Source organism: Balearica regulorum, chromosome 16, assembly GCF_011004875.1.
Source record: "Balearica regulorum gibbericeps isolate bBalReg1 chromosome 16, bBalReg1.pri, whole genome shotgun sequence".
Classification (NCBI taxonomy): domain Eukaryota; kingdom Metazoa; phylum Chordata; class Aves; order Gruiformes; family Gruidae; genus Balearica; species Balearica regulorum.
In genome coordinates this window covers 9664075-9688675 of record NC_046199.1, presented here as the reverse complement: position 1 = coordinate 9688675, position 24601 = coordinate 9664075, and the positions used below count along the sequence as shown (strand labels likewise).

General features: G+C 57.9%; 1 protein-coding gene across 3 annotated transcripts; it reads left to right on the top strand.

Moving 5' to 3' along the window:
- The first annotated feature begins 1408 nt into the window (after positions 1 to 1408).
- Positions 1409 to 23733, top strand: UCKL1 (uridine-cytidine kinase 1 like 1). Of its 3 annotated transcripts, none has more exons than XM_075768364.1 (15): positions 1409 to 1493; positions 9475 to 9668; positions 10295 to 10401; positions 10624 to 10794; positions 10972 to 11043; positions 12268 to 12457; positions 12927 to 12988; positions 17923 to 17942; positions 20413 to 20511; positions 20887 to 20980; positions 21261 to 21323; positions 21705 to 21827; positions 22168 to 22275; positions 22641 to 22797; positions 23367 to 23733. In XM_075768364.1, exons 1-15 carry the CDS (start codon positions 1444 to 1446, stop codon positions 23441 to 23443), a joined length of 1587 nt encoding a protein of 528 aa, XP_075624479.1. In that variant the 5' UTR covers positions 1409 to 1443; the 3' UTR covers positions 23444 to 23733. The 3 variants fall into 3 exon arrangements, with proteins under 3 accessions (XP_075624479.1, XP_075624477.1, XP_075624478.1); XM_075768362.1 differs by lacking the exon at positions 1409 to 1493 and adding an exon at positions 5248 to 5643; XM_075768363.1 differs by lacking the exons at positions 1409 to 1493; positions 17923 to 17942 and adding exons at positions 5248 to 5643; positions 14376 to 14392.
- The last annotated feature ends 868 nt before the right edge of the window (positions 23734 to 24601 follow it).

Below are 24601 nucleotides of genomic sequence, written 5' to 3'. Positions count from 1 at the left end.
ATTGATTTTTTATTATTACTATTATCATCGTTATTTTGCAGTTCAGTGGGAGGGTTTGATGTAGGATGGGCCAGGTTTGTCCTTCATCCATGTGTAGCTGGTGGTGGCCGAGGAAACCTTGCGGGACGGCCCAGCCTGGTGCTGGGGATGGAGCCCACGGTCTCTGGCCCAGCGGGGGCCCCCAAAACCAGCCTGGGGAGCGCTGGGGTGAAGACTGGTGATGCTTCCCACAGCCAGCAATCCCCGGTGCCCACAGCCCGATGCCCGGCTGTCCCCTCTCCCACAGCAAAACTCCCCCCCAAGGCTGCCCCCGACCTGCCCGTCCTCCCATTAGCAGCACCCAGCATCTCCCAGCGCCAGCGGCCACATCCAGCGCGGGACCTCTCCTCCCTGGCAGCTCCGTGGGACCCGGAGCAACCCCGGCCGCCCCAGCGTGGGAATAAATCCTCTTCCGCTTCCTAATGTCTGTTTTGGCACCGAACCCAAATAAACATCAGATTTAGGCTGATCTCCTTGTTGCTGACCGTTAACCCTGTGTTTCCTGATGGATGGTCTCTGCTCCCCAAGGGCGTGATGGGGACCGCAGGAGCGATGCTTGCCTTGGCCCCCCCCCCAAACAGTACCTACCCATGTCCACTCACACCCAAATCACCCACCTGTACCCCACAGCACCCAGCCATGCCCACAGCACCCACCTGCACCTTGCAGCACCCATCTGCACCCCACAACAACCACCCCTACCCAAATCACCCACCTGCACCCCACAGCACCCACCAGCACCCCAAAGCACCCACCTACACAGCACCCATCTGCACCCCACAACACCCACCCATGCCCACAACACGCACCCACACCCACAGCACCCACCTCTACCCAAACCACCCACTCACACTCCACAGCACCCACCCCTGCCCACAGCACCAACCCGCACCCCACAGCACCCACTTGTGCCCAAAGCGCACACTCGTGCCCAAAACACACGCCCGCACCCCACAGCACTCTCCCATGCCCCGCAGCACCCGCCCGTGCCCAAAGCACACACCTGCACCCCACAGCGCTCCCCCAATGCCCCGCACCACCCACCTGCACCCCACAACACCCACTCATACCCACACCACCCACCTGCACCCCACACCACCCACCCGTGCCCCACACCCCCCGCCTGCACCCCACACCACCCACCCGCCACCCACACCCCACACCACCCCTCTCCCCCCACACACACTCCCACCCTCCCACGCACCCCACACACCCCCCCCCCACGTCGTCCCTTCCCCATCCCCACCCCACACCACCCCACTCCCACCCTCCCACGCACCCCACACCCCCCCCCCCCACGTCGTCCCTTCCCCATCCCCGCACTACAAGTCCCGGGGAGCCAAGCGGCAGCACCGCCCCCGCCGCTTCCCCGCCCGCCCGGTCCTGCCTCTCCCCGGCACCACCATGGCCGCGGCCCCGGTGGCCGAGGGGGCTCCGGCTGAGCCGCACGACAGGTAAGGACCCTCATCCTTCCCCGTTACAACCCCTCCCGGGACGGGACCGACACCGCAACGCCCCGGAGCCGCCGGGAACCGGCGGCTCCGGGGCGTTGCGGTGTCGGTCCCGTCCCACGATGCCACTTCCGCGAGTGGGGCCTCCCCGATCCCATCACTCCTTCCTCTTTTCCCAAGAAAACCCTTTGCCTTTTCCCTTTGCGGTGGATGCTTCGCAGTACGCATCATCAGGGAACCGTTTATCCAATATTTTTTTCCAAATTGGGCTTATTTCTTGTTTGGGTTTTTTTTTTTTTTCTTCCCTTTTTTTTTTTCGTTTTTGTTGGGTTTTGCCTTAATTTTGCAGCCGATCAACTGCAGCGAGCATGGCATATGCGTCGCCTCCGGCGAGCACGAGGTGCCGGTGGCGCAGGGAAAGCTACGTTTGCTACCAAAAAAAACACGCGAGGTGGAGGGGGTTTTTTTCCCCCCACACACTCAGATTTTTCTCTCTTTTCCACTCCCTTTTCCAATGCAATCCTCAGGTATGGAGGAGCGTGACCGCTCCCAAACACCAAATACCCTGGAATTGGCTCCGGAGCATCACCAGAGCGTTGCTGATGTGGCAAACCCGGCTATAGGGATGCGAGCATCCCTGGTTATAGGGTATCGGTACCCGGGCGTCCCTGCGGCATCACCCGACCCCAGTTCCGCCTGATGCAGTGCAAAACCAGCCCGTGTGTTTCGGCAGCTAAATACGGAGCCGGCGGCTGCGTTGCCTTTGCCCTTCCTGTGAGTCAGCGGTGGGTAGCAGGGAGGCTGAGGATGAGCAGGGGAGGAAGGAGCCGCCCCGAGTAACGCCAGCCAGGCGGGAGATGAGTAACCGGGTTGTATAACCGAGCCCCTTCCACCACGGAGTGAGCCACCCGTTAGGCTGACCGCGCGATTCCCGTTGCCCTCGCTCCGTAAAAATAGCAGCAAGATAATTGGGTTTGAAGAGGGAAATGTTTGTCCTTTTGTCGTTAGGAATCAGAGTCCTTAAGAGAGCTGGAAGAGAGCGTGTGTGCGCGCGTGTGTGCGTGCGTGTGTGTGTAGCTGCCCAGGGACGCTCCGTCCTGCGCCAGGGTGGCTCTGGCAGGGCGGCGGCAGAGCTTGGCGCCAGGCTGGGGAAAGTGCCACGAGTGTGCTGGAGGGGCACGGCGCGGGCACGGCTCGGTGGCAGGAGGGTGGCAGGAGGGTCCCTCCATCCCTCGGGCAGGTCCCTCCATCGCGACGCGTAGAGCATCCCGAAGCCTTTCCTTGCGCGCTCCCCGCGCGAAACTCGTCCTCTGGCCTGGCTCGCTCGCAGGGCGGTGGGATCGGACCCTGTCTCACCCCGCTCCCTGCACAGGGGCTCCCCGGGGTTTTGCACCAGGCTGTTGCGGTGCAACCATTTTGGTTTAAGTTAAAGATGCCGTAGGACAAGAAGGGCCCAGCTCAGGGCCGGCCTCTGCAGGTCAGGCCCAACAAAGACCACGCTCAAAGATGAAGGGAAGTATTTTTGGCATCAACGCACCCATGGATGCTGCTCGCAGGGGTGGGAGCTGGGAGAGGGACCCTTTCCCGTGGGACCAGGCACCCCTCCGCTGTGGGTTTGGTGTGTCCTGAGCTTTCGCACGGATCCAGTGACAATATTTGGGTTACAGCGACCAAACCAGGGAAAGCCACGTGCAATTCAGCTTCGGCCCTTAAATCCCAAGGAAAACCCACTGAGCAGCTTTCCATCACTGGAAGGAAAAGGGGACCCCAGCCTTCACAGGCTCTGCTGTTTCTCCCAATTTTAAGTCCAGCTCCTGGAGGCTGCGATTACAGAGGAGGCATTTCCGCTTAAAAGTCATCTAGAAGAAGAAAAAAAGTCCAAAATCCAGGAGTTTCAACCTGTGCAAGAGCTCAGAAACCAGGAAGGGAATTGGGAAGCAGAGGCGATTTGCGGAGGAGTGTGTGCCGGGAGGAACGCTCGGTTGCTGCCGGGGTTCAGAGCCAGCGTGGGGGATTCCCGTCCCACCTGGGAGCCCGGCTGGGATGCTGGGTGAGCCGCCGGGAGAGTTGGGCTGTCGCTTGATTTTAAACAAAGGCAGGAAAAAATGCACCGGGGAGCGTGCGATAAGGAACAATGTTGCCTTGGCGAGGGCGAGGGCTCCTCACCGCCAAGTTCCTTGTCCCTTTTCTTTTTTGCTTCTTTAATGAGAAAGAATAGAAATTGCTGCGGAAGAGAATTTTATTTTTAAACTTCTGAAAGAGCTTTTATGGAGAAAGGGGAGTCCATGCTGAAATCACAGGATGGGAAGGGTTCCTTTGATCATCGCTCACTGTTGTTGCCATGGCTCGAGCTGGGGACAGGTTACCTCTGAAACCCTCCCGTCCCCATCCTGCTCCTCCTGCAGCCCCTGCTCGGGGACCAGCCCCTTGTCCCTGGCTTCCAGCAGTCTTGTGGTCACTCCAGATGTGTTTCGGGGTGATGCTCTCCTCTGCGGGTCCCGTCGTTGGACCTGAGCAGGAGGGGGCTGATGCGGCCGTGCCCGGTGACCCCCGTGTTCCGTGGGGATGCAGCGTGTGTCCCCCCGCCTCTGGCACAGCCTCTGTGCTTCGGGGAGGAGGAGGAAGGGGTCTTCTCCCCGCCTCTGGCCCCATCTCCGCTTGATGCTAAGTGTGGGGGGAGCATCCTCCCCGTACCCCCTCGGAGGTGGGTGTGCTGAAGCCGAGCTGTCGTCTGGCCGTGCCAGGGTGGGCTGGGGGCTCGTTCGGTGACGGCAGGACCTCGTCGTGACGAGCCGCGTCCCTGGCAGAGCCTGCCCGCTGCTGCCTGCCTGGCGTTCCCGTGTCACCTCCACTACCTCCTCCCTTTCTCAGCAGCCAAGTGCTGCTCTGCCCCGCTCCCTGTGCTCCAGAGACAGCCGGGACCCCTTCTCCCGTGGTGCCCAGCCGTCTCCTACCCCTTGCTGAGCGTCCTGCCCTTCGGCTGCTGCCTGGCTTCCCCCAAGGGCCGCTCGGCGCTGGGTGCCCGGGCTCCCTGCCCTCCCTGGCAAGGCTGGCGCCAGGAGAGGAGCCGAAATGGCCGGGGGGGGCACCGGGCAGCTGGCAGGGGGAAGGCTGAGAGAGCAGATTGCAGGGCCCGAGCAGCCAGCAGGACGTTATTCTTAGCCTCCCGCAGCCCCGGGGTGTTGAGTTTCACCCACTTGTTTACTCCGGGGCCAAGGGGACGGCGAGGGGCAGCTCTTCCCCGGGGAGCTGAGCGCCGAGGGGGCTCGCAGCCGGACCTCCTGCCGCGGGGAGCTACGGGAGGACGATGAGTCCCGCACTGACAGCCCTGGCACGGCCAGCAGCGCCCCGGCCCCGAGCCCCAGCCGGCTCCGTCAGCAGCAAGCGGGGTGCTGGCTGGGTACCCCCTCCATCCCTGCCTCGGGGCCGTGCCCTCCTGCCCCCCTGCAGCCCCCTCCCCACCGGTACCGGGAGCTCGCCGGTGCTCACGGCCGCGCACTTACCGGGCGGGCGGCAGAGCTGCCCTCCCCGCTGCCCCAGCGAGCCCCCAACGTCCGAGGCAGCCGAGCGAGCCCTGGTCCCAGGGAGCAGAGGCACGGGGTGGGGGGGGGGGGCAGTGTTTATTGCCTGTGCAGGGGGGCGGTGAGGGGAGGTGTCACTTCGCCCACCCGACCCCCCCGCTTTTTCTTTAATCAAGCCAGTGCTATTAATATCAGGTAATGAACGTAATCTCTAGGTTAAGCTATCCTCTTATGTGTGCTGACCGCTCCACAGCTCCCAGCAAAAGACACTCCCCCAGCCGCGCTCTTCTCTCCTTCCTCCATCTTCCCGTCCCGAGCCCCTCGGATCTGCTGGGGGGGCTCCGGGTTGCCTCGGCCCCTGGGGAGCCCGCGGTCCCCGTGGCGGGGGGAACACTTCCGTGCATGGCTCCTTGCACCGGGGCTCGCCCGGGGAGCCCCACTGGCACGGCCGCCCTCTCGCCACGGTAGCGCCGGGAGGTTGGGGGACAGGAGCCGAAGTGCGGGCAGGGACAGGGGTGAGGAGCCTCTGCCCGGCATCGCCTCCTGCTCCGCGGCGGGGTGGAGATGAGCAGTCCCCCGACCTTCTCCAGCGTCCGCATATCAGGCTGCTGGGCCCTCGGGCCAGATGGCAGGTGAGTTCCTCCTTTGCTTGGGTTTCGGGTGGGTTTTTACTTTTTTCACCTGTTTGCTTTCAGTCCTTGCTTGCTGGAGCGAACCCTTGGTGGCCCCGGTTCCCATCCCACGGTCCTGGTCCCCAGCTCCTGCCCAGCTGAGGGCTGCGAAAGCACCGGCAGCAGCTGGGGGAAAGATCAGCTTCCCACGGGATGCGGGATGAAGCCAGCCCGGCGCCGTACAGCAGGCTGCAGGGACCTTGGCGGGTGGATTTGGAGGGCTGGGCGCTGGTCGGTGTGTTGTTCACGGGGTGCGGGGCCAAGGACGAGCTCTCCTGTTTGCTTGCAGGTTCAGGTTTGGGGCTTTGGCATTTTTCCTTGCTGGCTGCGGGGACTGTTGGGACCTGCTGCCTTTGCCCTCCCAGCCCAGCACGGATCCGGGATGGTTGGGGGTCTTGCGGGGCAGCGGGATGCAGAGAGCCTTGGCACGGAGGGCACAGGGATGGGGATGGGAGCGGCGGTGGGGAAGGGAGAGGGCTGCCCCTCTCACCCCAGTAAATCCCTGCTTGGGATAAGTGGGAGCAAACCACTTCCTTGATTTGTGCCAGCACGTCTGCGGGGCTGGAGAGCCCTTTCGGGGAGCAGACGCCACTGCCGATCATTCCCGCGGGGTCAGGCTTCCTCCTGGCAGAGGGAGACTCCAGCGAGGATGCACCAGCTACAGGGAAGGCAAAGTGTCCCCAAAAGCTGGGGGCAGTCGTGGAGAGCTGGTGGCAGCCGAGTCCTCCAGGAAGGCTTTGCAGGAGGGGGGTTACCAAGCCCAGCGCGATGTTTCATATTTGCCTTGTTGCCGCATCAGGTCACCAAAACCCAGGGGGTACGCTCTGCTCGGGAAGGCAGGGGAGGGTCTGCATGGGACACGGACTGTCCTTCGGTTAGAGCAATGGCATTAACTTCAGCTATAAATAGAGAGTCCCCTTCCTCCGGGTGCTTTACCTCGCACGTAGGGACATTGCGTGGGCTTTGTCGCTGCTGTGGGGAATGTTTAAAAAGTGATGGGAAGAAACAGCCAAGCGAGGTAGCTGGGAGATGGCTGGGATCAGCCCTTCCTCGGGAGGAGAGGAGAGTCCCTTCCTGGCAAAGGCAGCGGAAAACATCTACAAAACTTGAAGTGTAACATTAGGAGAAAATGCATGACCTTTGCAAAACTCCAGACGAGTCCCACAGCCCTCCCCACGGCTGTGCTTATCCGAGATAAATCATGGGAAACATTGATTTAAGACGTGTAGAATATCTACCGCTTGTATAGATACAGAGAGAGAATTCTGTATCTATAGATATCTATAGATAGAGACTTTAGGTGAAAGTCCAGAGGTACTTGGATGAGAGGAGGCAAAGCAGGCCAACTCTTGGAACAGGATTAAAATGCTGCATCCAAGAGCAGCCCCGAGCGTGCAGGGGGGGACGGATCTGCTTCTCCCCGAGGGCCGTCCCTGCGCCGTCCTGTCCCTCCGTCCTGTGGTGATGCCCCGGCGTGGAGCTGCTGGGTGGGTCCCCTCTGTGCCAGCACCCTCAGTGTGCTGCGGGCACCCCGGGCAGCGGAGGGGTGACACACGGAGAAGCGGGATGTCCCCTGTGACCGCAGCCTGTAATTCTGGGCAGAACCAGAGCCGTTGGGTGCAAACCTCCTCGTCCCTGCCCGGAGCTGGGTTATGTTGACGCCAGTCAAGGGTGCCGGTAGCAGACCTTGCAGAGGTCAGCCTCTCGCTCAGGCTCCGAAAACCAGAATTTTGCCCAACTTGGAGTCACTTCAGACATCATGGCCTCGGTCAGCATCGCAGCATGTAGATCGTGATGTCAGCGTCTGCAGGCTGAGGTTGGCACAGGGAGCTCGGTGCTGCGTTACACCAAAGAGGAGAGCATCCCAAAATGCTCACCAGTTGCACAGAGACCGGTGTGCATCCCCCAAGGAAAACCTTGGCGGCAGCGCCGGTGGCACAGCTCTCAAGTAACCGCAGTCCTGGGAGAGGGGCTGGGATGCAGATGAAAGGAACCGTTTTATTTTCTGGTAAACAGCTGTGGTTTTGTCATCTCTGCTTTTATCAAGCCAAAATGACTTTGTTTATGCACCGGCGTCGTTGGCTGATGTCAGCCCCGCTCTGGGAATAGTGCACGGTGGCTAATCGCTGCTGCAACATCACTGCTGGGAGAGGAGACCAAAATATCCCGTCTGGGTTTGTTTCTCCTGCCTCTCTGATGGAAGGAACCATCTTTGCGTGGAAAGAAACCCCAGAAGGCTTTCCCGGCAGGTCTCACCTCCTGACGTTGCTTTTTAAATGGGATGGTTGGGGTTTTTATGGCTCCTGGGTGAGCCGGAGTCCGGCAGTGCTTGATGCTGGCCGTGCGCGCCGATGGGCTCATACAAGGGATGGGGTGTTGGTGGCTTGAGGCTCTTCTGGAGGGACTCTGTAGGTGCACACTTGTAGGGTTGGCATCGGTGTGAGATGTCCTGGCGCAGGGGCAGGAGCTGCAGCCTGCCTTTTGCTAGCAGGGGTTCAGCAAAGCCAGGGAAATCGCTGTCTCCTTGGCCGCTCCACAGGCATGTGCCGGTGCAGGAGGTAGGGATGGTGTGCTGGGGGGATCCTGCTGCGGTCAGGGGGTTAGCTAGATCGCTTGACACACAGATGGCCGGTCTCAAATTTTGATCTTTATCTAAAATTGTTCTAAAAAGGGCTGGGAGAGGGAAGGGAATTAATCTTCATACCAAACCAGCTTAAAATCAACCCGAAATCTGTAAAGCCCTGCAGTTTAAGCCCTTTCAGTGCAAAAAATAACAGAGGCAGCAAAGCCCCCCAGCTCGGCCGGGCTGTACCAAACGGTGCCGGGATTGGAGCGTTCAGTGCCGGGGGCTCTCTGACCTTGCAGAGGTTTCGTTTCCAGCCTGGTCATGGCTGGGGAAAGGAGAAAGCGTGAGGAGGGAGGGAGAGCCCTTTGCACCTTCTCACAGGGAGGAGACATCCCTCCCGAGGCAGCGAAACAGCGAGCAGGGAGGAGTGGGAGCTGATATAAATAATCCTCCCCATCCCCGTGCTGGCCAGGCAGCACGGCTGCAGCTTATCTCCTGGCCAGAGGCCACCTATCACCTCCCAGCCGCTGCTGTCCTGCTGCCAAGCTCAAAAGGGCTCCGGAGGATGGTTTTTTCCTCTCTCTCCCCGGGGCCATGTCAGGAGAGGAGAGAAGAGAGAGGCATTGAGCAGCTCCGGGACTCCAGCCGTGCTTGGGGCTCGCTCAGCCCGCACGGCAAAGCGGATGCAATGGCTTGGCAGCCCCGCTGCCCGGCTCCGGCCAGCCTGCAGGCTTGTCCCCAGGGCTTCCAGGCCTAAAGGGTGGGAGAACTAGAGGTTTGGGTGGGAGTGGAGCGCTCAGAGTGGGGAGAGAAAGGGATTACGCGTGGAGGGACGAGGACGGTTGAGCTGTAGCCCGTGTGTTTGGCTTCCATCCCTCAGAAGGGTCCCTTGGCATGTCAGGACAGGTCATTGCCCTCTGGAGTAACACCCCTCAGTGCTAACGAGAGCTCGCTGGAGTGTTTAACGCAGACGTTCCCCACGCAGTGGGGCAGTAGGAAGTGATGCTTGTGTTGCACCTTTGCCGGGTTAAAGTCGGTCCTGTGTGAGAATTTCTCGACATTGGCCACGGCCTGGGGTCACAGAGGCTCCAGTGCTGGTGATCCTGCTCCCCGCATCCCGTACCCGTACAGCGTGGGATCCCGCCGGAGACCCCACTCCCACGCACTGGGAACACGGTCCCTTCCCCACCATCCGTAACCGAGCTCCTTCCTCTCCCCATCCCTAGCAACAGCAGTGCCGAATCCTTAGACCGGCTGTACCCTGCGGTGGGCTCCACCAAGCCACCCCGAAAGCGGACCACGAGCCAGTGCAAGTCTGAGCCACCCCTGCTGCGGACCAGCAAGAGGACCATCTACACAGCTGGCCGGCCCCCGTGGTACAATGAGCACGGGACGCAGTCCAAAGAGGCCTTCGTGATAGGTAGGCAGAGACAGCGCGTGTCCGGGCTCTGTCCCACTTCTACGCTTCACCGGTGCAGGCTAGCATGGGCAGCATTGGTGCTGCCTGCCCGGTGGCTCTCCAGATCATCTTGGAGGGATTCCTGCCCCACAGCCTCCTCGGAAACTTGAGGCTGGCCCCAGACTCCAGACTGTGAGTTGCTCAGCAGTGAGAGTCCCCGTGGTTAGTCCAGCGTTGACTGAGTGAGCTGTAGGATTGGGCAGAAGCTGAGAGCCTGCAGATGGGTGTGATGGATTATAGCAGGCACTGGGCAGACCACAATATTTGCTTGTCGTTCCTTCAACTCTTGTTGCCTGGGCTGTCACGAGTTCCAGGGATTTAGTCTAGGCTGGTTCTCGTGCCAGCTCTCCCCTTGTTACACAACCATCTGATGAAGGGTTTCCCAGCTTTTTCTGTGCACACTGCTGGCAGTTGTAGTGCATACCATTTGACATTTTCAAGGATAATCTCTCTCTCTTGCAATGCCTATCGATCTCCCTTTTTGGAGGTTCCTCCAACTTAGTGCAACTGGATGGGACCTGGGCTCTACCCTGTGGTTGGAAAGGCGGATTGTGGGGTTGGTGGCTTCACCCCCTTTTCCCTGGCAGGCCTGGGCGGAGGCAGCGCCTCTGGGAAGACCACAGTGGCCACCATGATCATCGAGGCTCTTGATGTCCCTTGGGTGGTTCTGCTGTCCATGGACTCCTTCTACAAGGTGAGGCTGTGTGTTGTCCTGGCCAGGCTCATGCCCTGCCATGGCCCTTGGCATAACCCCCTGATGCGGAGACGCAATGTGGATTAAGTGACGGCCTCATGGTTTCCCCTGGCCCCTTCAGATGGCTCTTGGGGCAGGAGGAGAGGTTGCTGGGCACGGTGGTGGGGAGGGAAGGCTGCTGGTGGGGATGGCCACGTGCACTAACCCCTTCTTTGTGGGCAGGTGTTGACCAAGCAGCAGCAGGAGCAGGCAGCCAGCAATGACTTCAACTTCGACCACCCCGATGCCTTTGACTTTGACCTCATCATCGCCACCCTGAAGAAGCTGAAGCAAGGCAAGAGTGTGAAGATCCCCATCTATGATTTCACCACCCACAGCCGGAAGAAGGAATGGGTACGGGACACTGAGGGGGGTGGGACAAGGAGGGGGGACTGCCAAGGCAGGAGGGGGGGTGCCATTTGGACCCCTCCAGCCCCTGCCTTTTGCAGCAGACTCATGCAGTCACCCTTTGCTCCACGACATCTCTGAACACATGTTCTCTGCCTAACCACATCGATTTTGACTCCACAGAAAACCCTGTATGGTGCCAATGTGATTATCTTTGAAGGCATCATGGCATTTGCGGACAAGGAGCTCCTGAAGGTGAGGAAGGGTTTAGGGTTGGTTCCTGGCAAACCTGGCAAGCGTGAGCACTCCGGCTCCCTCTTCTGCAGCCTTAATCACAGCACAGCACAGGCAAAGAGACCCAGGTGCGCTGGGGGTCCCATGCACCGCTGGATGGGACCCTGTCCTCTCGTGGTGCTTCAGCATCAGCCCTACGAACCAGCCCTCCACCCCATGGCTAGCTGGTGGGAGATGGTGGGAGCATGCTTTCTCCTGAGGTTCAGCAGCAGGGAGATGAACTTCTCCAGGTTACACCAGCTGCTGCAGCACTTGACCGTGCAGGAGAAGTAGGCCTGGACTCTTGCAGCAGCAAGGAACAGCCCCCAGCAGAGGTCAAGTGTTTCAGCAGAGACCTTGATCTCAGCCATTCATTCCCAGGAACCAGGAGCCAAAGGGTGACCTGGTCCCTGGCAGTGGTGATGTATGAACATGGCTAGAAATAGCCCACCTCCACGCTGCACGCCGCAGCTTGCACAGCCAGAAGCAAAGTGTGCTGTACCTCTGCTGCACAAAGCCTGGTGTTCCTAGGGTGGACTCATCCAGCAAAATTTTACTGGGAATTTTTTGGATACGTGAAATATGCTATAGGAGAGAGTGAGCCAAGCGCAAACTTAGCCAAGCTCGGTCTAGAAAGTTTTCTTCCCTGCCAAGTGAGTGCTTGGGTTGCATTTTCCTGGAGCAACGATGACCTCCAGTGGACAGCCGGGTAAATCCCCCAGGAGTTTCCTCTGAGCATCCCTGCTCTTGTCTCTGGCGGTGAAGGGCAGTGTCATGAGCTGCCCCTCTGCTTGGCTCCCCTGCAGCATTACCGAGCCAGCGCTCCTGGGTTCAGCCTGTTGGTCTGTGTCACGGGCGTTAACTTCTCTTCTCCCCTCCTTGCTCTTAAGTAACATCCAGCCAAGGTGCTGGGGCTGCTTAGAAGTGGAGACCAGGTTTGGAGCGGAACAGGTCTCGGGGGGCATGAGAGTGAGGGGCGGGTGGGAGCAAGGGGCTCACTGCAGCATCTGCACTGCCAGCCAGGTTCAAATTCAGGGGCTGCAGAGGCAAAGCTCCCTCCAGGCCAGAGCAGAGCTGAGCCGAGCTCTGTTAAACTGGCGTTGTGCTGTGCACAGGGCTCAGCCTTCTGGTTGTGGCTGGTGCAGAAAGTCAGTTCGAGTTACACACCCAACCTGGTGGGGTTTGTTCCCTCTCCTCTTGTTTCAGCTCCTTGATCTGAAGATATTTGTGGACACGGACTCAGACATCCGCTTGGTGCGTCGCCTGCGCAGGGACATCAGCGAGCGTGGCCGGGACATCGAGGGTGTCATCAAGCAGTACAATAAGTTCGTCAAGCCCGCCTTCGACCAGTACATCCAGCCCACCATGCGCCTGGCCGACATCGTTGTGCCCCGAGGTACCTGCCCAGGGCTGCCCCGAGGCTCAGTCCTGAGTGGGACCTGAGACACCCTGTCCCTCTGCTCTGGCCAGTCCCACCGCCCTCCAGCTGGTGAGGACAGAAGAGTGGCTGTCCCATCCCAATGCAAAGGTCCCTCCAGCCCAGTGTCTCCCAACACTGGCTCAAAGCAGGTTCCTTGGCGAAAGTCTGCACTGTTCCCTCAACCAGACTCCTACTCTACCAGCTCCTGAAGCTGAGCGATTTAAAAGCCAGAGGTGACTTCTAGATATTCAATAACAGATTACTAAATAGGCATTTAATAATAGCAGGAATGTCTCCTGCTGGATGATGCTTTGCTAGGGAAGGGGAAGCAGAGGTATGGTATGGTTTTGAACCTAGTAGGGAGCTTGGGGAAGAAACACGTTTCAGGCGCTGCTAGCACTGTGGTCCTGACCAGGCTGTCTCTGTGGCTTTTGGTTCACTCCAGGGAGCGGAAACACAGTGGCTATCGACCTGATCGTTCAGCATGTCCACAGCCAGCTGGAAGAGGTAAGAGCTGCCTGGTCCCCGGGTGTTAATGCTGGAGTCACCCTTGCCCGCGCAGCGGTGGCATTGCAGGTAGCAGTGCTCTGGGTGCCAAGCTGGGAATGGCCTGGCTTCCCTCCGTGCTCCAGGCGTGTGAGCCGTGGGGCTGTCCCCATGAACTGCCCCCAGCCCTGCTCCCTCCGTTTCAGCGAAGGAGACTGCCTCGTCCCTGTGCTCTGGTTAGTGCAAGGCTCCTCTGCAAGCTGTGGTCCAGCAGCAGCTTCCTTCCCTCCCCGGGAGAGCAAGTCGTCTGGGGACAACCAGCCATCCTCCAGTGATCTGACCGATGTGCCCTCCCTGCCTGCAGCCCTGCCGGGGCCAGCACCGCCCCAAACCCTGCAATACGTCAGCTCTCTGGCTCTGGCTTCTCCTCTGCACCCCCTTGCAGGCACTGCTGCACAGTCTTTCTGGTCAGGAGCCCACTTCTGTGTTGGGTGCAGCCCGTGGGTTTCCAAACCCAAAGTCTTGTCATGTTTTATGCCCAGCCTAAACCCTGATCCAGGCACGTGCTCCATCACTTCCCCATCACTGGCTTTAACAAGTCATCTTTTGTGTGTCCTGGGCCAGTCCTGACCAGTGGTTTGAGCCTGGGACCCTGTTGTGTGTTCCCTGAGCAGCACAGCCTCCTCCCGCCCCACGTTTGTAGCTTTGATGTTTAAGTTGTGAAGATGCTCAGAGCGATGTCCTGGGAGGTGGGAGCAGCGTGACCTGGAGATGGATGCACTTAAAAAAGAAAAGGGCTTGGTTCCTGCGGGCCTTTCTGAGCTCCCAGATGGCAGGAGCAGCTCGGCCCCTGGACGTGAGCTGGCAGGCGGCAGCACCCTGCCTCCCGCGCCTGCTCAGGAGGGACCGCTCTCAGACAAAGAGAGGTTCCTCCTCCCGGAGCACCCCGCTCTCCGCAGGGCTGCGGGCGGTAGTCGGAACCTTCCGACTGCCCGGATTTACAGCACTAAGCTCTGGCAGGTCTGGAAGTTGGTTTCTAAACCCTAGGTGACAGGAGCAAGGATCGGAGCCCCTGGCGCGGGGCTGAGGAGGGCACGAGGCCGTGGGTGCAGGCCAGGAGGGGGGAAATGGCTGTTTCTCCCAGCCCCTGGGATCTGGCCAGGAAAGCTCGCGGGTGGACGCTGCAGCAAGCAAACGTGGCAGCTCCTCCCCAGGGCGCTGCCGAGAGCCAGGCGAGGGGTTGGCTGGGGGGGGGGCTTTCATTTACCTGGGGAGGGGAAGAAGGGGAAAAGGCTACATGTGAATGCAGGAAAATATTCCTATTTTTCCTTTTCTTTTATCTTGAAACGACCCTGGTGTTGACAATGCTTAATACCGGTTGCATTGTGTCTTTGTGTTGCTGCCGCAGCGTGAACTCAGTGTCAGGTAAGAGCCCCTAACTCTGTCCTGTCTGTGCAGCCCGAGGCATTTCCAATGCCAGGTACTGCTTGGCCTAACCCTGACCTGCAGTCGAGCCCGACAGCTCACGTAACGAACGGCCTCGTCACGCTCGAAGCTGACAAAAGGCCGCCTTGTCCTTGGCTTTGGGACCAGCAGGGACAGGGCTGTTCCCCAGGGATGTATTCGTCCGGCTTGAGCGCAGACCCCTGAAGCTGGGGCAGGACCAGGTTTGTTAGCTGGGGACCCCCGATCTCTGCAAGAGGGGAGACTTTGCGTCCTGGGATTCTCTCTTATTTCCCTTCGTCCTTCAAAACGAACGGTCGTTCAGAGCCACTCTCCATCCCTGATGATTAAAAATCATTAAACATCATTAAATATCAATTATTAGATTAACCAAGAGGGTGGTGGGAGCCCTGGATCCCTCGCCGCTTGCAGAGGCTCTTAGCTGCAAGCCCAGTGGCACCAGGAGGAGCGTAGCAGCTTCGGCCTGGCCAGAGGTACCCGCTTTCCTGCGGTATCTAAAGACTAGACAGCAACTACTTGGGGAGCAAAAAATACTTATGCCCTAATCCAGCAGGATTTCTAATTTCTCAGTATCTGCAGTTGAATGCTATGAAGTATACGATGATTTACTTAACCTCTTCAGCACGTGGATCCAGATGGGACTGTAGCGCGCTCGCTTCCATTAAGCTGCCAGCTAGTTTCCAGGTATTTTTGTAGGAAGCAGAGGGGATGCATTACTGCAGATGGATTTCCATTTAGATCTCCATCATTGTATGGAGACACTTAACTCAAGTAACCCTAACATTTGGCATACAAAAAGCTTTTAAAATACCTAAGATGAACAGAAAAAGACTCTGCTTTACTGATTTCTGCTTAAGCCATTCATTTCCTAGACTAGGCAACTGGATGTTATATTTTATTTCTGTTTGCTTGTTTAACACCATGGGGCCTGACATTTCCATACAGACATCGCAGTGCCAGGCGTAACCTTCCCTGTGTGTCTGGAAGTCCAGGTGGGATGGTGCTCTTTAGCATGGAGAGAAGTCTGTTGCTTTAAAAAATTGCAGGAGTAACATTAGAGAGTAGACTGATGTGTGTGTGTATGTCGGTATACATGCCTATAGGTGTGCGTGTATATATAAAGATATAAAATTTCCTTTCTCTCCAAGGATTTTCTTCTTTAATCAAAGTGGCACTCTGTACAGGTGATCTTTTTGTGCAACTTAAAAATCAAATATTTAATAATATGTCAAGAAAGTGTGATGAGATAACGTATTTGGAAAGGTAACTCTGACCTCCAGAAATAACTCCATGATAACTACGGCATCCAACATTTTTATGTTCATTTAAGGCTCATGGTTTCCATTTATGCCTTTGCCAGAGATTCCAGAAAAAAATTCCTGCAAAACAATCTGTTTACACTCCTGGAGTGCCAGTGCTTTTACTGCTGCTGTGGTTTCCCATCAGCTCCTCTGCGGCTCTGCGCTCGCAAGAGGAGCAAAGTGGATGGAGAGACGCACGTCAAGTGAGATGTGCTTGGCAAATATGGGGCTTTTCATCTAAAACAATTCCCAATCCTCTTGTCTTGAATGGCTTCATCTAAATGTCACGGTTGTTGTTTGGATGTCACCACCTTTTGGCGGCCATGGGGACGCAGTGAGACCTTTGTAGCTGGTAGAATAAAACCTGGATGCTTACATCTGGCCCCAGTCCGAGGTACTTCTCTGGTCCTTGTGCTCCAGGCTGGCCCCGGGCTGCCTCTCCTGACCCAGAGGGTGGCTGGGACAGGCAGGCAATGCCTCTCCCCGATTCTCAGCTGATCAAATGAGTGAATTCTGAGGAGTTTAAGGAAAGCGGTGCCATTCCCTGGACCTGTAAGCCTTGTTTTCCTCCTGTAACTGCTGGCTGCTGAGGAGGATCTTTTCCTTCCTCTATTCCCTCAGAGCGCAGGTCGGACCTTAGCGTCCTTGCAGTTGGGATGTTTCTTGTCCAGCTTCCCACACGTTTAACTGTGCATGTGCTGGAGATGTAATTACGTACAGGCACTCCCTTTCCATCCATGCTCAGGTGAGTACTTGTCCCCGAGCCCAGTGGCAGGACCCGGCCCGGTGACCCAAGCCTGCCGAGGCACAGTGCCTCAGCCCAACCTGTTTTCCATCCCTTCCACCGCGCTATTTCAGCACCCAGCCCCGCTCTCAGAGCCAGTGCTCTTTTCAGCCGATTCCCCTCGCCAATCAATATTCCCCACCCCCAAGGTCTCGATCAACTTGGCATGCCCTTTGCCAATTGTGTCTTTAAATATCAACCCGTGGCGCAGTTTAATAGCCCTTGTTTGAAATGTCAGCCGTGAAAGCCAGCTGCTGTACGTGTTTGAAATGCCTTGACTGCATTAGCTCCTTTGTAGCTGGATGTCTCTTGTCTGCTTCCTGCTTGATAGCATGCTCAACAAAGAGCTGAGGATGTTCCCTGAAGCCTTCCTGAGAGATGGTCACCCCTTTCTCTCTCTCTTTCTTTCTTTCTTTCTTCTCCTTTTTTTTTTTTTTTCCTTTAAAGCTTTTGTTCTGGGGGGGAAAAAATAAGTTTCCAAAGTGAGACATTTTCTTGACGTGCTCGTGGCTGCCTGTCTGAATTTTCCATTGCGGTCCTGCCTGGCAGGGGGAGGGACAGGAAGCCTTGCTCTTGCAGGCAGGCTGCCTGCAGTTTGTGGTGGCAGAGACCCACTCCCTCCATCTGTGCCGCGGGGCTGGGCAAGGGGTTTCACCGCCGGCAACACAGCTGTAGCGGGGTGGCTGCCAGAGGGGCTGAGCTGCTCCCTCTGCAGCCCCTCTCCAAGGGACGGTGATCCCAGGGCAGGTCCAGGTTGACTCGGGGGGAAGGAAGGTCTTCCCGGCTGGCAGCGATATTCAGATCAGAGCCGAGTTTCTCCCCGTATTCCCAGAGCTCTTGGCTTTCCAGGCTCTCCGAGGCTTGAGCAGGTCCTCTCTCCAGTGTGCCCAGAGATGGGCACCCCTGTGAGCCCACAAGCAGTTTGCGTGGGTGCGGTGTAGGTCGGATGAAGGTTTTGCAAGCTTGGCCTTGAGCACCTGCGCTTGCTCTGGGATTGCAGCAGAGAACCGGGCGAGGGCTGGGCATTTTCCTCCGGGATCCGAGAACTGCAGCGGGTGGTGCAGTGTGGTACCACTTGTACAGAGATGTGACAGTGTCCCTGCTGTGACTCTGGGGCGGTGAGAGCGGACGGAGCTTTGCTCCCATGGGGCCAGGAGTGGAGCCGGTGCCGTGAAGAGCAGCCATGACATGACTTGGTCACCAAGAGAGGAGCGCTGGGGTCTGTACAGCAATGGCACAGGCACCGGGCAGGTCCAAGAGCCATAGGATCAGTTAGGGCTTTCCCCCCCCCTTTGACTAATGACAGTGCTTTTTCCTCTGTTTCATGTCGTGTTTGTCCCTCTCCCCTTAAACTTTTATGTTTCCTGTCTTGTCTCCCCTGAACATCCCTCCCGCCTGGTGACCAGAGGAAGCTGCGCTGGGATATGTGAGGAGACAAACACTAACAGCAGTGTTTCGGTTGTGACGGGGAACGGGGGCGAGGGCTGTGCAGTGTGAACCGCGTTACTAACCCGGGCAGACAGCTCACAGGGTCCTGCTTTGCTGGGGCTGTGCAGGGGAAACTGGGGTAGAGGGACTTGAGAGACCATCTTTGATGTGATCCCAAAAATGGGACCTGCTGCTGTCCCCCCAGAAAGCACTGTGGGGACCCCCACAGCACTAAGTGGCTTCCCTGGGCTGTTGGGGACAGGGGCCCAAGCAGGGTTGCATCCAGACCTCCCCGTCCCTGCACTGAGCACAAGCCCCTGTGCGGGTGTCACAGGAAGGTGTGGAAAGCTCGGTGACAAAACACTGACAGCGTTTCCCCAGGGGCTGTTGACAGCTCGGGGTGCAGGGGAGGTGTTCCCAGGCACGTGGGGCTGCTCTCAGGGGTAGGAGCACTCGCTGGCGTCTGCAGCGGGGGAGCAAGAGCAAGGTCACACCGCATCTCACCTGCAGCACCGCAGAGACCAGGGCAGGAGAGGGGCTGCCCATCCCGCTGGCATGGCGGGATGCTGTGACGTGGACCTGGCAGTGATGGAGGGGAGAGGTCCCCGTGGCAAGCTCAGGCATGTGCCCCTGGGTGGGCTGTGGTGGGTGGGAGACAGCCCTTTGGGCTATGACCCCCAGCTCCTCTGGTTTGGGGGACAGCAGTTTGTCACCCTAGCAAACCCAGCTGGAGCCATGAGTTGGTGTGTGGCTCTGTCCTGGGGGGCTGATCTCCTGCACCCCCCTAGAAGCAGGCAGCCCCTGCACAGGCACCAGCATCCACCAAAGGCAGGGCTCAGGTCCTCACCTGCCGCATGGGTCTGCATCCCTGGGGCCGGGAGGGGCTTAGGCAGGGCTGGATGGCGACTGTGCCCCCATGTTCTGTCCCTGAGCCAGGTCTGGCAGGAGGAAGGAAGGGGGGCTGCGGGGGCAGAGCTGCTGGGTGCTGCCGGCAGCACAGCCCTGGCACAGGAGCATCTCCGAAGGTGGCTAACCCGAGTTGTGGTGACTAACAGAGCGAGCTCGCTTCACTGATGGCAGGTCCAGGGCCTTGAGGGCTGCTTGTCCCAAAGAGGCGGTGGGGTCTGTGGGCAGCAGGAGCGCGCTGGGCTTGGCCCCAACCCAGCCGGGTTCTGCCGGCAGTGGGCAAGCCTGCGATGGGAGCACAGCCCATCCCACACGCTCTGCACAGCCACAAACTGTCTCGGCTCTCAGGAGCATTCCCTGCGTAAGGGCTTTTTGCTGCTACGCAGGACCGGAGCTGGCAAAAGCAAGAAGGAGCCCTTAAGTACCCACAGGCCTTGGGAATGTCTCGTTTGGTGTTGGTCAGCCAAGACCAGGAGATGGCTATGTGGATGGAGGCCTCAAGTCATCTAGCCCTGCACTCCTCCATTCCTACCCAGCCATCTTCTTTGTCTTCTTCTCTGCTTGTGTGCCTCTGTGTGTGTGCGTGCAATTAATCCAGGTTTCTGCTTGATTTGAAATCTTAATCACCTGGTGCTTTCATTTGTTTGTTCTCTTCTCCTCCTCCCCAACATCTCTCTGACCAGGATGCAGCCGCTGGCACGTGTGTGATCTGACATGTGGCTTTCGGACCCCAGCCCTCCTCCCAGACAAAGTCACTTGTCCATCCTGCCCAGCCTTGTGGAAGCCAAATAGATGTAACCTTCATCTCATTACTGCCACTCTTAAAGAGAGAGGTGACTAATGGGGCTCCATTGTGCGCTTCCCCATGAATGGTGTTCCCTTGATCCAAGAATAGCTCCCAATCCTATTAGTTATGTGGAGATGAGTCACACAAAGCCAGTCCCTGTCCAGCCATAAAGTCTTGAAGCTGTTCCCAATTTGGTGTCGATCTGACTATCCTTGAATGGGCCAGGCGCTCTCCAAAATAGTCTCATTGCAGCCTGGCTCTGCAGCCCTGGCCGGGTGGCACAGCCATCCCTGCGACGCTGCCCTGGCTGATTGACCTGGCTGCCTGTCCTGTTCTCGGTGACATCTGGCACTTGTTTTGTAGGACAGAGACAACCACAACGGCTCGTCCTCACCCCATGAGTTCAGGGTTCACCACCAGATAAGACTCCCGAGCAGGAGATGGTTTTGATTTTATTTTCCATTTTCTTCTCAACCAGTGGAAACCAAGATGGGCCAACCATGAGTCGGCTGCCCAGCAGGAAGGGCAGGTCCTTGGGCTGCGAGGTCCCCCTGGCTCCACTGCCTGCCCACTGCCTGCTGCATTGGTGGGAGCAGGTCCCTTTGCCATCGTGGGGTCCAGGCAGGGCTGGCCGCTCGTTCGGCTCAGCTGCATGGCCTTGGTCTGCGTTTGCAGTGTGAGATGACATCTGGGAGGATGGCTCCGGCCATGTGCTGTGCTCCAGCCTTCGGGCAGCCTTGCCTGGAGAACTTCTGACCATGTGTTTGGTTTTCAGGGCCGCCCTGGCCTCTGCCCACCAGTGCCACCCCCTTCCTCAGACCCTCAGTGTGCTGAAGAGCACCCCTCAGGTGAGGGGCATGCACACCATCATCAGGTAAAGCCCCTGCCACCGCGGCCTCCTGGGGCGGGATGGGGCTTGGCTGCCAGCTGGGGCGGGCTTGGCTTGCTTTGGACCCCCGAATCCCACTTGTGCCCTGTCCTCGCGACTTGAGGGTATAGGACAGGATAGACGGTGGTAGACCCTGCGTACAGGAGCTGTGCTGGGAGTGCTCCGTAGTGTTGCCAACAATTTTTCTGCCTTTTACCTTAAAACTACCCCTGCAATTCCAGGCTCAGCTGGTGGACCCCATGCAAACAAGATGCAGACAGGGGCAGGGGCTGCCCTCCTCCACGCAGCCTTTGACCTCTGTCTGCATCTTCCGGGGCACATTTTGGTCTGCAGCTTACATTGCCTTTCCCTCCCCTCTAGAAACAAGGAGACCAGCAGGGACGAGTTCATTTTCTACTCCAAGAGGCTGATGCGGTTGCTGATTGAGCACGCGCTCTCCTTGCTCCCGTTCCAGGTGGGTTCAGGGCTGTAACTGGGAGGGCAGGCAGCAGGCACGGTGTTTCTGATTCCTGATCCGTAACTGCCAGGGATCTGGGACAGTCCTGGCACTGCTCCTCCAGCCTTCCTTCTAGGTTAAAAAGGGACATGACTCCCCTAGGCTGTGGACAACTCTTTGTCCAGCCTCAGTTTCCAAGGGGCCAGACCATGCCGCAGCTGGCAGGCTCCCTGGTACCAGGGCTCCTCCGAGAGCCATGTCAGAGCCCCTGGTAATGCTTCTCACGTGGTTTTTGTAGAGTTGCACAGTCCAGACCCCTCAGGGACAGGACTACGAAGGGAGGACGTACAGCGGGAAGCAAGTAAGTAGAAGCAAAAGGTACTTACTATTCAACCCTGCCCCACAGGGTTGAACTGAAAGCCCTGTGGATGCAGGGGAAGGACACCCTGGCTTCCCGGGGCTTCCATCAGGCCTGGGTTCGGTGCCCGCTGTCATGAGTACGATACCCTAATCATCAGGACAGGCAGCAGGTCGGTGGCCAGGGGTGCCATCAGCAATGTCACTGTGCTGCTGTTGCCCTCCCACTGAGGGAGGCAGCCTGAACTGGGCCAGCACAACCCTCTTGGAAGGGATGTGCTTTGGGGTTGTCCATTAGAGTCCCCAGTTGTTGCCCAATGCCACACTGGGGTGGTGTGCACTTCCTGCACCGTGCCTTCCCCTTCACCCTGGCTGTGTGCTGCAGATCACTGGGGTGTCTATCCTGCGAGCGGGCGAGACCATGGAGCCAGCGCTGCGAGCAGTGTGCAAGGACGTCCGCATCGGGACCATCCTCATCCAGACCAACTGCAACACGGGCGAGCCGGAGGTAAAGCCTGGGGCTGCTGAGGGCATCTCCTGGTGTTAGCCTGCATGCAGGGGATGATTCGGGTGTTTCCTGAGAGCTCTTAAGAGATCTGAGAGTTGATCATGGCGGGGGGTGAGTGCTTCGGAAGCGAGTGCTTTGAAAGCTTCTGAAGTGTGCTTTGCCAGCATGTTTGTGCACGCAGGGGCTGGTTTGCTGTCCAAGTGTTGCACCTGGCTCCAAGCTAACAACTGGGGTCCCAGAGATCGAGATGCATGAAAGATCCTTGACCCCTCTAAAAGAAAGGCTTGGGTTGCTCCATTCGCCTTCAGCCTCTAAGCTGATCTCTCTTCCCTCTGCCCAGCTCCACTATCTGCGGCTGCCGAAGGACATCAGTGAAGACCACGTCATCCTCATGGACTGCACGGTCTCCACGGGCGCAGCAGCCATGATGGCAGTGCGGGTGCTGCTGGTACGGAGGATGTCGGGCGCGCTGCAGAAGGCGGGTGGTTCGCCCCTGAGTAATGTACAAAACACCAGCCACAGCCATGCTGAGGAGCTTGAAATGAAGGTGTCATGGGAGCCAGCACAAGCTGGAGTGACTCTGTAACCAGGTGCTGACAGTCACCCCTTTCTTGTGTGGTAACAGCCTGGATTTAGTTGGTTTCTTGGTCCTGTGCCCAGTGACCCCAGTGACCCCAGCTGGACACAGAGAGGGGAGGGGAGAAAGTAGCTCCAGGAAGGCCCTTGAGTGCCCCGAGTGCCGCTCCCTGGAGGCATGGGCCGTAACCTGCCGTAGATGCCCTTACCCCGAGCTGTGTCTCTGCCTTTCTGTAGGATCATGATGTCCCAGAAGACAAGATCTTCCTCCTCTCCCTGCTTATGGCGGAGATGGGTGTCCACTCAGTCGCCTACGCTTTCCCCCGAGTGAAGATCATCACCACAGCTGTGGACAAGAAGGTGAACGACCTTTTCCGGATAATCCCCGGCATTGGTAAGTATCTGGGGAGGAATGACCTGGGGTATTTTCGGTGCTTCTAGCCCGCTCACCAGAAGCCCAGGTTGTCAGCAGCAGCTTAGGTCTGGCCTTATTTTACCTGGGTACCCACTGCCTCTCCTGGGTCCTGCTGCCACGTGAGTGCTGGGATCAACATGCACGTTCTGAGAGCTGTCAGGCAGCCATAACTTCATTGGCAGAAGGAGCCGTTCCACGTGCCATGAGCCTCCTCCGGCCCCAGGTGAAGCTGGGCTGGGACAGCTGGAGCAAACCCGTGCCCACCTCATTCCCTAAGCTGCCACCTTAAACAAGCTCATCCAAAACAAGCTCACTGTGTTCTTCTGTCCTCACCTCTGCTGTGCCAGGAAACAGCCCTGCCACGGGGTGCTAAAACAGCCTCCGGACTGCTCCAGTTTTGCTGCTGCATGACTTTTGGTGCCGTTCAAGCTGTTGGATAAACCTGCTTTTGTTTCCTTGCCTGCTGGGATGAGGGCAGGCTGGAGGATGGGTCCCAGGGCTCCCTGCAGAGCTGCACTCTGACTGCGTCTCTCTCTTTCCTCCTGCAGGGAACTTTGGCGATCGGTACTTCGGGACGGACGCTCCTCCCGACTGGAGCGACGATGAAGATGCTCTTAGCACTTAGCTGGACGTGGAGATGCCACTGGCGACAGGCAGCTTCAGCACCTTAACCCCTCTGTCCATTGCAGATTTCTCCTTCTTCCTCACCATGCATAGATATTTTTTTCAAATCTTACATTGGAAATCTAGGGCATATTTTTTCAAAGAAACACAAATCCTAGTTTGACTTTGTGGACAGTTGCGTGTCCCAGCATAGAGCGGAGTTAATTTATTTTAATTTAAATATTTGCCTATATAACTTATGAAGATATTTTGTAAAGAAAAATAATAAATTTTTTCTCTGGTTTTCTTGAATGGCGCCGTTCTTTATCACACCTCAGGGGTGCGCAGGAGGATTCGCGACCCTTCGGAACTGCTGCCCTGGAAGGGGAGATGCCACGAGTGGCAGTGGGAGGTTGAGTCCCTGCTGTTGAGGAGCAGGCTGAGCCTGCAGCCATGGAGCGGTTCTTACAGCTCTCTGTGCTGGGTACAGGCAGCTGGTGGTTGTTTCGGGTGAACCCTGAAGCTCTTACACCCCGGGGAGAGCCTGCCCCTATGGGATGCGCTCACTCTGTCTCATGCTACTGAGGTAGAAGCTCAGCTCAGCTCACGTCACGCTTTAGCTCAAGAAGTACCGAGCCCCTCTCAGTTCAGCAGCTGAAGTGAAACACGGCTCACCCGAACACCAGCTTGCTCTTGCTGAATCAGAGCTGCTCAAGACACGGTGAGGAGCAGGTCTCATAACGGTCTCCAGGAAGCCGTTAGCAGGCCAGAGTAACCTCAGCGGAAGGGGAGCCGGCCAGCCCCACGACGTGGATTTAGTCAGAGGTGGTTGTGACCCCTGTGGCTGAACACAGAGTATTTTCCTTTCCTGCGTGATTCAAAGTACCAATGCAACATCCTAGTGCTGGAGATAAATGGGCCAAGAGGAGCAAACCTTACCCCTCGGCTGGGCATCCCTGGCTCGGAGCCGGCAAGGCGGGCAGGCACTGCTGGCAGCGAGGGGAGTGGGGCCAGGAGGGGGATGTTCTGCCAGGCCCTTGCCAAAATGGAGAGTCACCTGGTGGTAGCTCAGTGTGGGCTCAGGTGTGATGAGCCTGAAATAACTGCCACCGCTCTGCAGCATGTTGTATAAATTCTTGACTAAATTTAAAAGAAAACACACGCCCGAGTTCGTGCAAGC